The 16,200-nt window shown below is 45.5% G+C and overlaps 1 protein-coding gene across 1 annotated transcript in view; it reads left to right on the forward strand.

Moving 5' to 3' along the window:
• The first annotated feature begins 727 nt into the window (after window positions 1-727).
• Bin3 (bridging integrator 3) overlaps window positions 728-16,200 on the forward strand; it is a 40,686-nt gene continuing 25,213 nt past the window's right edge. The window contains exon 1 of the mRNA XM_036199231.1: window positions 728-827. Coding sequence (XP_036055124.1) covers window positions 820-827 — 8 coding nt within the window. The 5' untranslated portion in view covers window positions 728-819. The remainder of the gene's footprint in view (window positions 828-16,200) is intronic.

Here is a 16,200-nt window from a genome sequence, read left to right on the forward strand (position 1 = left end):
CTTTTGCAAGGTTGTATCCCCCAGGTTAGCACCGTAACTGGCACATTTTTGTTAAATGAAGAAATAGAATTTGGGGTCTTTTCTAACATTGTTGCAGTTCTCCATACACCCTCCTCTTTTGTTGTTGTTGTTTTGTTTGGTGGGTTTTGGTGTATTGTTTTGTCTTGAGACAGGGACTGATTATGAAGTCCAGATAGGCCTTGCATTTGCTACATAGCCAAGACTAGCCTCGAACTTATGACTCCCCTCTGCCACAACCTCCAGAGTGTTGTGATTCCAGGTACATGTCATCACACCGATGCTCTCTTCCCTCTTGAATAGCTGCACAGAATATTCTACCCTGAAAAGCACCTACTCTGCTTCCATTTGAGCCCTAAACCACTTTGAAAGGCGGAGTGTGGGGGGGGGGGAACGACACGGGACACCCTCCTGTTGTTACAGGTGATGCATGTGAGACATGCAGTATTTTATAGATATTTATAGTATAGAGTAAACCCAAGCTTCTCTTCCACTGCGTCTCCTCTAGCTCCTTCCCCACGACAGTTGCTACTTCTGTCCCCATATCAGACAGAGAAACTGCGGTGACTAGCCCGTGAAGGGCTCTGTGTAGACAGCCTCACTGCCCGATCTTGCAAAGGAAACTCCTCCTCAAACAGCAAGCGAACAAAGAGTTAACGCGTAGACCCGCCTCCTTCCCGCCCCTTCCGGGTAGAGGGGGCGGGTCCTGCATCACTTCCTGGAGACTGACCGAATCCGGAAGTGATCCTCGAGAACCAACTTTCTGCAGAGGACCCCGGTAGCAGGCGTGGGTTTGGGACCATGAGCTGGTGAGTGAGGCCGGGTGGCGTCGGCTGGAGCCAAGGGCAGCCCGACAGCCCCGCTCCTTAGTGGTTCCGGGAACCTCCTCGGTGCCTCCCGGAGGCTCCATCTCTCGGCCGGACTCCCGGGAAGGCAGGCTGGCTGGAGGATCCCCTAGCCTGGGACCCTGCTCCTCCTGCTCCTGTTGCCTGCTCTCTCTCCCAACTCGTGTCTTTCCAGCTCCTTGGTGTGAGGACTCTCTCTTCCCTCTTCTCTCAAGTATCCATTGAGGTGGAGTCAGTGTCTTCCTTCGCTGTCGTGGGCATCTCTCCGCCGCGCCCGTCCGCTCCGGAGCTGTGTCCCTCACTGAGGCAGTCTAGGCACAGTTCTCTGTTCAAAAAATCCATCTGCTTTCAGACAACTGAAATAGTACCACCCAGACAGTCCTCAAAAGACAAAATTGTTTTTAAAAATTTAAAAGTTGATTCTCACATGGAAGGGGCCAGAGTCACACCGCACACACCCTTTTAATGTGTGACTGGACCGTTTGACTCTTTCCAGGGCTATGAACCAATGCCCGCCCTCTAAAATAGACATAGTTTGCTCAAATTTTAGGGGATTCGTCAAACCAAGAAGCCCTAGAGCTGGAGTGTCGCAGTTGCAAGTGGTGAGGAGCTCACGGTGGACACTTCCTAATGTTTGTGTTTAGCTTGTTGTGGAAGGTTCGCTTTTCCCCAAAGCCTTATTTATTCATTGCTCTGAATTTTTTTTTTTTTTTATGTTCACAAGAAAAAAGCTATGAATTTTCTGCCTTCCCAGGGCTTCTTTAAAGGCTGTCCATGTCAAGGACTTTACTGTTAGGCCCAAGAGCCTGTATGCCCACAGTACCCCGCCTCACAAACTCCAGCTGTTTATAATGCATTTGTGTGAATATATTGGCTCCCAGAGAGGTACCAGATGAACCAGCCCTCTTTAGAGCCCAAGGTCTATTAATATAGGGGCCATCCTTGCTCAGAGTTCCTAGCCTGTTACGCAAAATAAGTACATGGTGGTCAGCTATGAAGGAATGAAATTAGCTTGTCACCCTCTGGGAAGGCTTTCACGCTTGACCACCAGTGGAGACCAAGCTTTGGCCACAAGCAGCTCATGTCAGTCAATGTCAGGGGTAGCTCTCTCATGTATGGTCTAAACCATTTCTGCCCCTCCACCAGCTTCTCGGACTGAGATTAACTTGTGGCCAGATGTCAGGCAGCTGGAGAAGCAGTGAAGGGACACCCCCACGATGCTCTGATAAGCCCCAGTTTCCCTGTTCAGTTCCCCTCAACCTTTCCTTCCAAGAACTCAACAAAGGGCCGGAACCCCCAAAAGCTAACTTCCCCATCTTTTTATAGCTTAGCTCCTGACAGGGCAGGTGGTGCTTTCGCAATTCCCTCTCCTAAAGGAACTGCTTCTTGGAAACCTCAGTCTGGGTCTCCCAGCCTTATGAACTCGTCTTGTGTTGTACACCTTGAATCTTTAAATCTCTCTTGCTTTTTTTTTTTTTTTGAAGTAGAAAGCAGAAAATACATGTGCTTTTTTTGTTTAGACTAGCATTTATACTTTTAAAAAATGGAATGTTTTTTTTTTTTTTCTTCCTCTTTACTAATTGGGAAGAGAGTACAACAGAGGTATGGATTCTCTGGATGAGCTGGCACAAGTTGTTTTCATCTGTCTTTCAGAATGTTTCTTTTTCTGAAAAACTAGCGACCCATTTCCTGAAGCCCATCAGGTTGGAGAGAATTAAAATTGGCAGCAACTAACAGGAGCTGAGGTTTTTACCAGTACGGGCATATCTTAGTACCTCCTCAGATTGAGGGTCACGACCAAAAGGGTGGCTTTGTCCCTGAACGCTGAGATTCTTTTCTCTTCCTGTTTAGAGGGCTTCTACGTCATCTCTTGCGTGGACCCTGACCCTCTCTCCCAGAGAGGAGACCCACACCAGCGCCTGGGTACACAATCACACTCAGTTCCCAGCTCAATGGCTGGCAAAGGAGCGAGGGTTGGGTCCTTCTGATTCACTTCTAGCGTGGTTTTCCTGCTCCCACAATGAATCCTTCCATTCATCTGGGACTGGAATTTTCGCTAGGGGAAGAGACCAGAGTGACGTAGAGCCATCATGGGAGGCTGATGCCCAAGGTCAAGTTCACCAAGTACATGGACTATGCCAAGCATCGTTAAATAAGGCCTAAGGCTACCATGGTCCGTGGTGCCCAAAGGGTATCCATTGTTCTGGGCTAGGCTGTACTTTCAAAATGTCACAGTGAGAAATGTCTAATATTGATGCCCTTTGCATACTGTGGACTTTGCGTGAAGAGTAAGAGGTCTTTGTTTTCTGCTTCCTCTGTGCAGGCAGCCTGCCTACCCCCTGTTTATTTAGTGAGTACCTGCACTACCACCCACCCACCCATTAGCTTCCCATCAAGGCTTTTATGACCAGTGATCTGCCTATTAGGAAGAAAGCATTGGATATTTGCCTCTCAGAGCACTAACTCCCTTCTTGGCTCCAAATCAAATGCCAGCCCCCACTTCTTCCCTATCCCTGCTCCACCAGTTTCTGCATAAGTGTGTTCAGTATGGCACAGAGAGAAAATTAAGTACAATTAAGAGTAGTTACCAGGTGTGGTGGCATACACCTTTAATCCAAGCACAAGGGAAGCAGAGGCAGGTGGATCTTTGTGAGTTTGAGGCCAGTCTGGTCAGCATTGTAAGTTCCAAGCCAATTAGGAATACATAGTGAGACCCGGTATCCAAAACAAACAAATATAGTGACTTTAATCAATTGTCTCCAGGAACTGTAGCTTTCCCTAGATCTACGTATCTCGATAATCTGAGGTTTAGCTGATGAGAGCTGAGAGCGGAGGGATGCTGAAGGTGTCTAGTCATTTGAGAAGGAAGGAAATTCAAAGTGTAGAGGTAAGTTGGACTAGGGAGTTGAGTACTGTGTTCAAGTCCAGGTTTTGCTGCTCACAGGGTGGCTGGTCAGCCTTTCCAGGTTTGTTTTCTCCCTCTGTAACGTGGAATAGATAATCCCAGAAGATACTCTCCCACAGGAATCTTCTGGTAAGCATGAAGAGTGTGTGCAGAAGGACATTCAGGCTTCTATCATCCACCTTCCTCTCAGATACTGCTAGTCCTCAGACTCAGTCTGCAGTGTTTGGAAGGGGAACAACTGACGTTCCACAGGCTGTGTCTGGGAGGTTAGGTGTCAGTAAATGCCTTGCCCTCCTAAGACCTGTGTAAGTTCTGATGGGTTTATGGAGCTATGTAGTGTGATACATGCAGATGGTACTCAACCGATATGTGTTGATTAAATGCTGGTAAACATTGACAGTATACAAGGGTGCTAAATGTTGAGGGACATTTGGAAGGCTGTAAGAGTCAATACTTCCCTTTAATGAGTGCCTGGAAAGTACTAGCGAGCACACGTCAGGATGATGTCAAGAGCGATTCCAAGCAGATTTTAATTGAACTTTGACCTAGCAAGTGCCTACTGTTTCCATGGGGACCTGAAAAACAGATCCAGGTGAAGAGTGTGGGAAAGGTGGTTGGCGAGGGTGCATGGGGGAGTATTTGGTAGCGACTGTCAGGAGGGAGGCCAATACAGTAAAGAGTGGCTGGTCAGAGGCTTCCCTGGTGGGAATTGGCACTCTAGTTTGGAGTCACTTCTTGTACTCCTCTTGTGCCCTGCTGAGGAATTGAAATTGAGCCTGGCCTTTGGAAAATGGAAGGCTTTTAAGCAGGGAGGTAGGAGAGTGAAAGCAGTGATTCCTATTATTGTGGCTATGGCCTGCAGGATAGCTCAGAAATGAGAAAGAATGAAGTCTTGAAAGGCTTCTTGTGTGATATCTTCCCAACAATTTTATATTTATAGCTAGAAACACACACACACACACACACACTCCATATGTGTATAGAGTGTGTGTGTGTGTGTGTGTGTGTTGGCCAGAGGTCACTCTTGTATGTTGTTCCTCAGGTGCCCCTCACCTTGTTCTTTGAGACAAAAACTCTCACTGGCCTGGCAGTCCCTGCTAGGGCAAGGCTGACTGGCCAGCACCTCCACCTGTCTGCATTGCACTGCATCCCAGGCACTGGCCACCTTACCTGACCTTTTACATGTGTGCTGGGATTTAAGCTCAGGTCCACATGCTTGCAGAGCAAATACTTAACCAACTGAGCCATCGCCTGCGCCCTAGAAATATCTTTGACCCCCCCCCTCTCTCTCATACACACACACACACACACACACACACACACACACACATACACACATAAACACACACATTCTCACACATGCACACATGTGTGCACACACGTTCGTGAGCAATAAAAGTTTCACATAATATATATATATATGTGATATATATATGTGTGTGTGTATATATGTGTATATATATATATACATATATATATTCCAACATCTTCTGTTATTTTCTCTTTCATGTTTTAAAGAATGAGTCATCTCCATTGATTTTTGTGGCTACTTTATATATATGTGTGTGTATGTATATGTATATATATACACACATATACATATATATAGTGTGTATGTGTATATGTTGTGAAACATACATAGTTTGATCTGCATGCCCTGGATTAGAAACATAAACATAAATTGATCTGTGTGCCCTGGAACCAAGCACCCCAGAAAGAAATTTGATAGGTTTTTCCATGGATTCCAGTTTGAAAAATAAACTGTGCAGGAATATGGTCACAAATATTCAGACTACAAACTAGCACTGGTGACTTCAGCAACCTAAATATAGGTGTTTATTTGGCTGGTTTTGCTTGCTTATAAGACCTTGACTAAAAATAACATTCTTGAAGGGAGTAGGCTGGGGATGTAAATTAGTGGTAGAGCACTTGCTCAGCATGCCAAAGGCTCTCAGTTCAATCCCCAAAACCAAAAAAGAGACAGAGACAGAGGAAGGAGGGGGAGAGAGGAAGGGAAGGGGAAAGAGAAGAGAGGAGAAATCCCGAGAAAGAAAAGGGAGCCTATGGAAATGCTCGGCCTTGCCAGATTCCAGGCAAACAGATTCGACCACCCGTGCCATCTCACAGCCTTCAGGGGGGCAAAAAGGATCTGAGGGAGAGGAGTAGAGGGAACTCACTTGGGAGTTGGGGGCTGGAGGGGTAAATTGGACTCTGGTTCCCACTACAATGGGAGGAGCCACAGCAGCCTGAACCCCAGATGACACATATGCCAGAAGCCAGCTTTGTCACTGTAGATAGAGGTCCAGCAACTGTAATACATGTACATAGTGAAGTGGTATGTTACATGAGCCAGGTAGCCAGGCACAGTGGCACACGTGTGTAATCCCAGCACTTGGAATGCTGAGGCAGGAGCATCATGAGTTTGAAGCCAGTCTGGGATACAGATTGAGAGCAAGGTATAAGTCTATATAAGAACATGGATGAATGGGGTTGGGGATTTAGCTCAGTGGTAGAGTGCTTGCCTAGCAAGCACAAGGCCCTGGGTTCAGTCCTCAGCTCCGGAAAAAAAAAAAAAAAAAGAGCATGGATGAGTCTCAGAAGTGTATACCACTGAGTGTAAAAGCTGGCATCTAAATGGCATTTGCTATTTCCATAAAGTTTAGACCAAGAAAATGATACTAGGTTTTGCTTATGGACACATGTAGTTAAAATGTGAGAAAGGAGGTAAGAAATCCTGGATTCAGAATAGTGATTACTCCAGGGTAACAAAAAAGACAGCAGTGAGGCAGGATCCTGGGGGAGCTCCAGCGTGTCTGGACAGTTGGGCACCCTCCCTTTCCTACCCTCGTGTCTTACCAATTAGAATGAGAGGAGATAATGGCCTGTCTGTCAAACACTCCAAGTTCCTTAGAGCACCGTCACCAAACACCTTGAATTTTCTGTCTTCTCTTTTCTTGGCCTTCAAGCATGTGTCAGCTTCTTAGACCGCTAGCACAAATCCTCCCACACTGTTTAAGGAGAAGTCCCCCCACACTGGGCTAGGCCGAGGGATACCTTGGCCCTGGTTGTGGTACAGTCTGCTACAGGACAGCTGCTTGCCTCAAGAACAACACACAATTTCCAGCTTTCTGACCCCTCCCTGGGTGTTTTTGTTTCTGTCACTTTGTGCAGCCCTCCCTCTAGGCCTCAGTTGGATCTTCACCACAGTAGCTCAGCCACCACCACCCCAGCAAATGTCTCCACACCACTGGCTACATGTCAGGAGCTGTTTCAGGCATTAAACTCACTTAGCTCCCTCAGCAGCCTTGTGGGATAAGTAGATGCTTGCCCTATTTTATAGTTAGGGGAACTGAGGAAGTTGAAGTGACTTGTGTGAATGTCATAGCTGCTGGGCACCGCCAGGATTTGAACCCCAGTATTCTGATGCCAGGCCTCCTCCAGTACTGCCCCTGTGAAGCACAGGAACAGAGCGCTTCCTGTAAGTTGCTGTATCAGAAGCACCTAGAATCTGGCTACAGTAGATGCTTAATAAATGCTCACTTTAATGAGGTGGCGTCCTTGCTTACATGATCTAACACCATGTGACTCATTCTGTCTCCTCTTCAGTGGGCAGCTTGGGGAGCACCGGGAAGCGGGGATCACAGCTGAGCTACTGGATTGTCCTGGTCCCACTTACAAGTCAGCCAAGTCACAGTCATGGCTTTTATTTTGAATTGTGCACACACCCTCTTCAAATGACTAGCAGGCCAGGGGTCCTGTCCCACGTCCTCTAGTTTGGGATGCAGCTAATTCGTGTCAAGCATATCAAGGTCATATAGGCACTGAGGTGGAGGATTTTAGCCCAGGTTGTTACCCTCTGAGGGAGACTGCCCTGCCCTTTCTCAGGCTGACCTTTCTCTGGCCTTCAGCAGAGCAACTAGAAAAGACAGATCCACTGAGCACCTGTTCTAACAGTGCCGCATGACTTGATAAGCCCTGCCTGGCCTTGACCCAGGCCCTGAGCCTCTACTTTTCTGATTGTTAAGGTGGTGATGGTGGCCTTGTGGGCCTCAAACCAGAGCAGGCAGGACTCCAGGACTCTCTAAAGGCTGGGAACAGGGACAGGGCCTGGAGAAGCTGCTGCCTCACGCCCACCTTCCTCTCTCACTGAGACAGTGACTCAGGCCCAGACCACTCCCTGGGGAGCCAGGGTTTCAGCCACTATCAACCACCGCCCACTCCTGCTCACTGCTCCTCTCTTCTCACCCCCACCCCCAGCTCTGTGTGTCCGTGTGTCTCTTGCCCAGCTGGTCATATCAAAAGGTACAGCATGGGTAAGCCTGAATCGTTCTCTCCACCCACAAGCCTAGATTCCCATTTACTAGAAACAAATTTTGGAAAGCCAGGGGAAGCCAAGAGAGTGCATGAAGGTTTGAACTCCCAGCTTGCATATGATGAGCACAGGGGATGCTCCCAAGAAGGCAGGAATTGAGTGATGTGCTGGGGTGACCCAGGGGATCCCCACCCAGCCACCATCTGGGTCAGCCTGTTGTCTCTGCCTGCCCCTGCAGTAGAGGCGGGTGAGGAAACCAAAGATTGAGTAACCTACCAAATGGAGAATGCAAAAGAGCCGTTTTGTAAATAGATGTTGTTACACAAGAGCAGGAACTTTTTTGGAAGGTTTCACCGAGACAGACAGAATTAGCCAACTGGCATCATGCTGCTAATAGAGATATTTACTGTTTGGAAGAAGTATATTTGTAGCTTTGGAGAACATCCTGTTGACTTTTCTTTATTGTGAAAAAAAAAAAAGAAGAAGAAGAAGAAGAGGAGTCCTTTCCCTCTGTACACACACAGAACCTGGTTTTTTTTTTTTGTTGTTGTTGTTTGTTTGTTTTTTGTTTTCTTTCTGAGGTGAGGCATGTGAGAGGTTGAGGACTATTTTCTCCATTTTGTTAGTGAGACCAAAATATCCCTTCCCCTGGCCTCTGGTGCTTGTGTTTATAGGGTGCCAGCAGAGCTGAGGAGTGACTCCCATTCCAGAGAGAACCACAAACCTCTTGATTTCTCCCAGAACACAGAGATAGATTCTCTAGGGAGCAAGCCTTACTTTCTCTCTGGGCTACTGCTTGCCCCACTGGTCCAGCAAGAAAACTGGGCCAAGAGGAAGAAACCCCATTGGCCATCTTGTCCTTGAGAGCACAAGCCTCCTGTGGCCCAGCTGCACCCTGGCTGTCACCCATGCATGCCACCACCCCCGAGAGCAGCTGCTTCTCCTAGCCCGACTGTGCCATGGGGATGGAGAGGCAGAGAGCCTGGCACAGTGGCTGGTAGAGGCAGTGGCTGGGCTAGAGTCTCTTCTGTCCCTCCTTGTCATCTCCCACTGTGCATTGGGAGTGTGCCCCGTGTCAGTGCCAGGGGCAGCCCATCTGCCCCCCCCCCCCGTTTCTAGCCTTTTCCTGGGCACAATGGGGTTATATATCCAATAACCTAGGAGACTCCTCTCCCTTTGTAGTATCCTCAAAAGCTCTTTAGAATACCTTGCCTGGGGGACTGGAGAGATGGCTCAGTGGTTAAGAGCAGTTGCTGCTCTTGCAGAGGACCTGAGTTCAATTCCCAGCACTTAAATGGTGCCTGACCACAATCTGTGACTCCACTTCCAGGGATCTGATACCTTCTTCTGGCTTCTGCAGGCACATGGTATACATGCATACATGCAGGCATAACACTCATACACATAAAATAATAATAATATATACATATATACACTTGACTCAGGCTCTGGAAACTTCTCCAGGCCTTGCTTCTGAGGCCAAAGGCCAACTCTGGTCTGTCACTGGCTAGTGTCATACCTTTTCCATTTAGTTTGATCCCACATCAGATTGGAAGCCCAAAGGCTGTTCCCTGTTTGGTTGTTTATAGATCCTTGTCTAAGAGTGCTTGTGTCAGCCGAGGGGTGGTTTGTGTGTTTTTCAGGAACCCTAAATCACAATGTAGTATTTCGCAGGACCCAAGCTTGGGACCGTGCATTCCTTTTGCTCACTCATTTAATCATTCATCACTGTGGGATGAAATAAAAGCTCCGTGAGGTCATGGCATGGGTTTTCCTTATTCATCCTGATGTCCCCAGAACCTAGCATAGCACTTGGCACAAAAGGTGACCCTTAATAATGATGCATTAAACATTCACCAAAAGGCTGAGACCATTGCACTATGCCTAAAATAGCCCCTGCCAGGGCTGCAATGAAAAAAGCATTCAGTCCCTGTCTTTGATAAGCTATGTGTCATGATTGGAAAGCAAGTTATAGACACATGGAGGTTAATTAGCCTGTGCCCTTTACCAAGCATAACACTTCAGTAATGACAGGATGGTTCAGTATTCGGAACCAGATTGATCATTTTATTACAGTGGTACATCTTAGGAGAGTAAACTGCTCACTCAGATGCATGCTGCCAAGACATTGGCTTGCCAAAAATGCAATCTTTGTGCCTTCTAGTAATCTAGCAACAGAAAACGATTTCTTTCCTCTGCAGGCTTTCTGGCTGAAGTCAGTGGCTCCCTTCATATTTCATAGTGAAAGATCAAATGTAAAACCATCTTATTCTTACAAAAAAAAAAAAAAGCCACTTCTAGCTAACACAATCACTAGACAAGAAGTAGGTATAAGTATTGGTAAAGAAAGGGAACATTTATCATTATTTTCCTGTATCTATTTGGAAAACGTAGTTTCCCCTTCCACAGTTGAATTTCTTTATTTTTTTTTTAAATAAATGCATTTCTTTTTTTTTTTTTTTTAAGATTTATTTATTATGTATGCAGCATGTATGACTGCAGGCCAGAAGAGGGCACCAGATCTCATTACAAATGGTTGTGAGGCACCATGTGGTTGCTGGGAATTGAACTCAGGACCTCTGGAAGAGCAGTCAGTGCTCTTAACCTCTGAGCCATCTCTCTAGCCCCAAAGTTGAATTTCTTAGGCTATATGTTAAGTATGTGGGTATGGTGAGTGATTGCAAGATAAATTATCGAGCAAGATAAAATGAAAAAGACTCCCATTTCCCTGGGGGCAGGGAACATTAACCACCATGAAACCTATCTAAGACATATAGAGCTAGAAGTTTCACATTTAAATACTACTTTGGGCTCTTAATGGCCAATGAAATAAATGTAAAAGCCCTATTCAAGAAAGAAAGGGAGGGGAGGGGAGACAGAGAAAGAGAAGAAAGGAAAAGAAGCAAAGAATGAAGTCTTAAGGCTGAGGGGCATAATAAAAAGACTTGAATGAAGCCGGCCCTTGGCAGACCTTTAATCCCAGTGCTTAGGAGGCAGAGACATGTGGATCTCTGTGAGTTCCAGGCCAGTCTGGTCTATAGAGTGAGTTCTAGGACAGCCATGACTGTTACACAGAGAAACCCTGTCTTGAGAAATTAAAAAAAAAAAAAAAAAGATTTGAATGAGCAGATGGAACTGTTGCTCCCTGAGTGTAAACTCCTGTGTCTGTGGGTGTGGGTCCTTCACCACTTCAGTCCTAGGAGTGCGATGCATTTCTGATGATACTCAATGTATTTATAGGGTTTTAGTGTGGAGGGAGGACATAGCAGATGATTCATCTTGAATAATAAAACAAAAATGCTCTAAATATTACCTGGGAAAGATGTGCAATGAGAAGGAATCACTTTTACTTGATGTTGAGGTTTTTGTAATCCTAAATAGTTAAGTCCATGTTATTTGTCTGTGATATGGAACAGCAGAAAGATTTAACACCAATGTCTGATTTTTTTCAAAGACATTTTTAAGTCATGCATGCTGGTGCATGCCTGTAATCCCAGCACTTAGGAGGCTGAAGCAGGAGGATTGCTGTGAATGTAATGTCAGCTTGTGCTATGGAATGAGTTCCAAGCTGTTGTGGGCTACAGAGTAAGAACCTATCTGAAAAAAATCATAGCAACACATGCCAAAAAAAGATTATATAGTACATGTTTGAAAGTGTGTCAGGGCCAGAAACAACCCCAGCTGTTGTCTCCAGGTGCTGTGCGTCTTGTCTTCTCTCCGGCCTGGAACTCCAAGTAAGCTGAGCGGATTGGCCAGCAAGCCCCAGGGCTCTGCCTGCCTCCATCTCTGGGGTTATAAATTGTTAAGTGTGTGCCAGCATACCCAGCTTTGTAAAAAAGATAAATTTTAATCCCTGTTACAGCAACTGTCCAGTCACACACTTAAAATAAATTCTAAATGGATACAAGATTTAAGAGTGAAAAATAAACCACTAAAATGCATGTGGAAAGAAAGGGGACACAGAATAATCAAACTACCCCTGAGGAGAGTAAAGGTGGAAGGCTCCCAGCTCCAGAGCTTACTCCAGAGCTGCTGGAAGATGGGCGCGCCCGGCATGCAGGCTAATGGAGTGAAACGGAGGGTCCAGAATATACCTTTGCGTTTGTGACCAGTTGGCATTTCTCAAACGTGTCAAGACAACCCAAAGATCAGGCTTCTCAACAAACTGCTGAGATAAAAGACAGCGTTTGCAGAGCAATGAGCTGCACCACAGCATATACAAAAATTAATTCAAAATTGATCAAAGACCTATAATGTGAGAACCCAACTATAAAACTCTCAGAAGAAAACATAGGGATTAATCCATACAGTACTGACTTTGGCATAGATTCTTAGACAGGACGCCAAAGAAGCATCAACATCAGAAGAAGAAAAAAGTCAGGTAAATTGAACTTGTCAAAAGTTTAAACTTTAATACTTGAAAACATTTACTCAGTTACTTTTTTGAAAAAAAGAAATCCATAGATGAGAGGAAAAGTCATGTATCTGATTAGGAACTTAGACCCAGAGTGTAAATAGGCTTCTCACAACTCAACAGAACGAAAGAAAGCCCCGTGTTTCTCCAGTGGTACATATTAGTCAGTGAACACACAAAGATGTCTGGCATCTTGAGGGAGATGTAAAGCAAAGCCACAAGGAAATACTACCTCACACCCACCTGTGTGGGAGGAAGAACCTGAAACTGGCATTGGGCAATACCAAGAACCATGCCACTCTCCATTCCAGAACCCCAGCAGCTCGGGACCTGGTCGCTCTAAACACCTCCAGAGTGGGGTGAAGCTGGGCTCAAGGCCAGGATTGGATGAAATGTAGAGTCCAGCCATCTTCCTCCTTTCCACTACTCTGTCCTGACAGAAGGATGAAAGCTCCGCCTCCCACAGAGAGCGCTACACTAGGGGACATAGAGGTGGCTTTACTCTGTAACTAACAAAACCTCACTTCAGGAAACCTCACTTGCATGAACTTTGTCCAGCCCCTCTAGGAGGAGCTCTGCACTTGTGGTCATGTGGTCCTGTTTTTCTAAACTGAAAGCATTTCTACCATAATTAATTTTTATTGTTTTTTTAAACTTCTGACTTCTCTTTTTTTTACGATTACCCTTCATGCCACTCAGCTTTGGCATGTCTGTGCCTTTCTCAGGGTGGGACTGAGGGGTGAGTTGAGATTATAGTGTTTTTCCCACCATTTATAAAGGCAGTTTGGGACACTTTTGAGACAGGGTTTCTCTGTGTAGCTTTGGTGCCTGTCCTGGATCTCGCTCTGTAGACCAGGCTGGCCTTGAACTCACAGAGATCCACCTGGCTCTGCCTCCCGAGTGCTGGGAGATGTGCACCACCACTGCCCCGGCGATATTTTTAATAAAACAAATGAGAAATGACTAGCTCTGGCTTAGAAGTATACAATAAATATCTTTGAAATCACCTTTAAATTTATTTTTAAATTAAAGGAGAAACTGAGGATCATAGCTCACTGGTAGAATGCTTGCCTGGTAGGCTTGGGTTCGATTCCCAGCATTACAAAAAATGAGAGGAAATTGGATTTTAAAATGATAAAGGTTAAGGTGAGCAATTACATCAATGGAAGTCAAACAATACAACAAAGTATTTTCAGTTTGTACCCAAAACTAGTCATCAGTAAGGGAACAATATCGATTTTAAATATTAATGGTAATTGTTTGAGAATGCATTTAATGAACAGGAGCAATTCAAATGAACACATAGGAATTTCTGGTGGATTTAATGTGAAAGACACAACAAAGGTAACAGAACTCATGATGTGTCACCTACAAGGACATCAATGACAAAATGTTGCTGTCACTAACTCAGAGTTGAGATTAATCATTGTACAAGAAATCTTGAACTGTGCCCTGAAGTCTTAGTTTACTTATAAAAGAAATATGAGATTTTCCTAAATCTTACATCAATCTTAAAATTTATACTTATGCTTTACCAGTTAGCAGGGAAATGTGATTTCTTCCCAAATTGTGAGTAGGTAGAAAACAAATTTCAGTGATCTCTACTAGAGAAAAGACTGAGTTCTCATTTTCCTTTGAGAAAATGATACGGACTGTCATGTGAAAAGACAAAGACCATGCAGTCAGAACAGTAGGAATAAAAATACAGAGGTCTATCAAGCTGCATGATTATTCTTGATATCACATATCCTACATAGCAGATGTTTACATTATGATTCATAGCAGTAGTGAAATTACAGTTAGGAAGTTGCAATGAAATAATTGTATGGTTGGGGTCACCACACCATGAGGAACTGTATGTATTAAAGGGTCCCAGCATTAGGAAGGCTGAGAACCACTGGTTACATGATCAACCAACGTCCTGTGTGCCTCAGTTTTCCTTCGTTCCCAAGTCACATATGCAGGGAGGGCACTGAAGCCAATGCGTGAAGACTAGAAAGAGAGACGTGAAGACTAGAGAGAGAGACGTGAAGACTAGAGAGAGATGTGAAGACTAGAGAGAGAGACGTGAAGACTAGAGAGACGTGAAGACTAGAGAGAGACGTGAAGACTAGAGAGAGAGACGTGAAGACTAGAGAGACGTGAAGACTAGAGAGAGACGTGAAGACTAGAGAGAGACGTGAAGACTAGAAAGAGAGACGTGAAGACTAGAAAGAGAGACGTGAAGACTAGAGAGAGACGTGAAGACTAGAGAGAGATGTGAAGACTAGAGAGAGACGTGAAGACTAGAGAGAGACGTGAAGACTAGAGAGACGTGAAGACTAGAGAGAGATGTGAAGACTAGAGAGACGTGAAGACTAGAGAGAGACGTGAAGACTAGAGAGAGACGTGAAGACTAGAGAGAGAGACGTGAAGACTAGAGAGACGTGAAGACTACAGAGAGAGACGTGAAGACTAGAGAGAGAGACGTGAAGACTAGAGAGAGAGAGACGTGAAGACTAGAGAGAGACGTGAAGACTAGAGAGACGTGAAGACTAGAGAGACGTGAAGACTACAGAGAGAGACGTGAAGACTAGAGAGAGACGTGAAGACTAGAGAGAGACGTGAAGACTAGAAAGAGAGACGTGAAGACTAGAGAGAGACGTGAAGACTAGAGAGACGTGAAGACTACAGAGAGAGACGTGAAGACTAGAGAGAGACGTGAAGACTACAGAGAGACGTGAAGACTACAGAGAGAGACGTGAAGACTAGAGAGAGACATGAAGACTAGAGAGAGACGTGAAGACTAGAGAGAGACGTGAAGACTAGAGAGAGACGTGAAGACTAGAGAGACGTGAAGACTAGAGAGAGACGTGAAGACTAGAGAGAGAGACGTGAAGACTAGAGAGAGACGTGAAGACTAGAGAGAGACGTGAAGACTAGAGAGAGAGACGTGAAGACTAGAGAGAGAGAGACGTGAAGACTAGAGAGAGAGACGTGAAGACTAGAGAGAGAGACGTGAAGACTAGAGAGAGAGACGTGAAGACTACAGAGAGAGACGTGAAGACTACAGAGAGAGACGTGAAGACTAGAGAGAGAGACGTGAAGACTAGAGAGAGAGACGTGAAGACTAGAGAGAGAGACGTGAAGACTAGAGAGAGAGACGTGAAGACTAGAGAGAGAGACGTGAAGACTAGAGAGAGACGTGAAGACTAGAGAGAGACGTGAAGACTAGAGAGACGTGAAGACTAGAGAGAGAGACGTGAAGACTAGAGAGAGAGACGTGAAGACTAGAGAGAGAGACGTGAAGACTACAGAGAGAGACGTGAAGACTAGAGAGAGAGACGTGAAGACTAGAGAGAGAGACGTGAAGACTAGAGAGACGTGAAGACTAGAGAGAGACATGAAGACTAGAGAGAGAGACGTGAAGACTAGAGAGAGACGTGAAGACTAGAGAGAGAGACGTGAAGACTAGAGAGAGACGTGAAGACTAGAGAGACGTGAAGACTAGAGAGACGTGAAGACTAGAGAGAGAGAGACGTGAAGACTAGAGAGAGACGTGAAGACTAGAGAGAGACGTGAAGACTAGAGAGACGTGAAGACTAGAGAGAGAGAGACGTGAAGACTAGAGAGAGAGAGACGTGAAGACTAGAGAGACGTGAAGACTAGAGAGACGTGAAGACTAGAGAGACGTGAAGACTAGAGAGAGAGAGACGTGAAGACTAGA

The sequence above is a fragment of the Onychomys torridus genome, chromosome 9 (genome assembly GCF_903995425.1).
Source record: "Onychomys torridus chromosome 9, mOncTor1.1, whole genome shotgun sequence".
NCBI classification, from domain to species: Eukaryota; Metazoa; Chordata; class Mammalia; order Rodentia; family Cricetidae; genus Onychomys; species Onychomys torridus.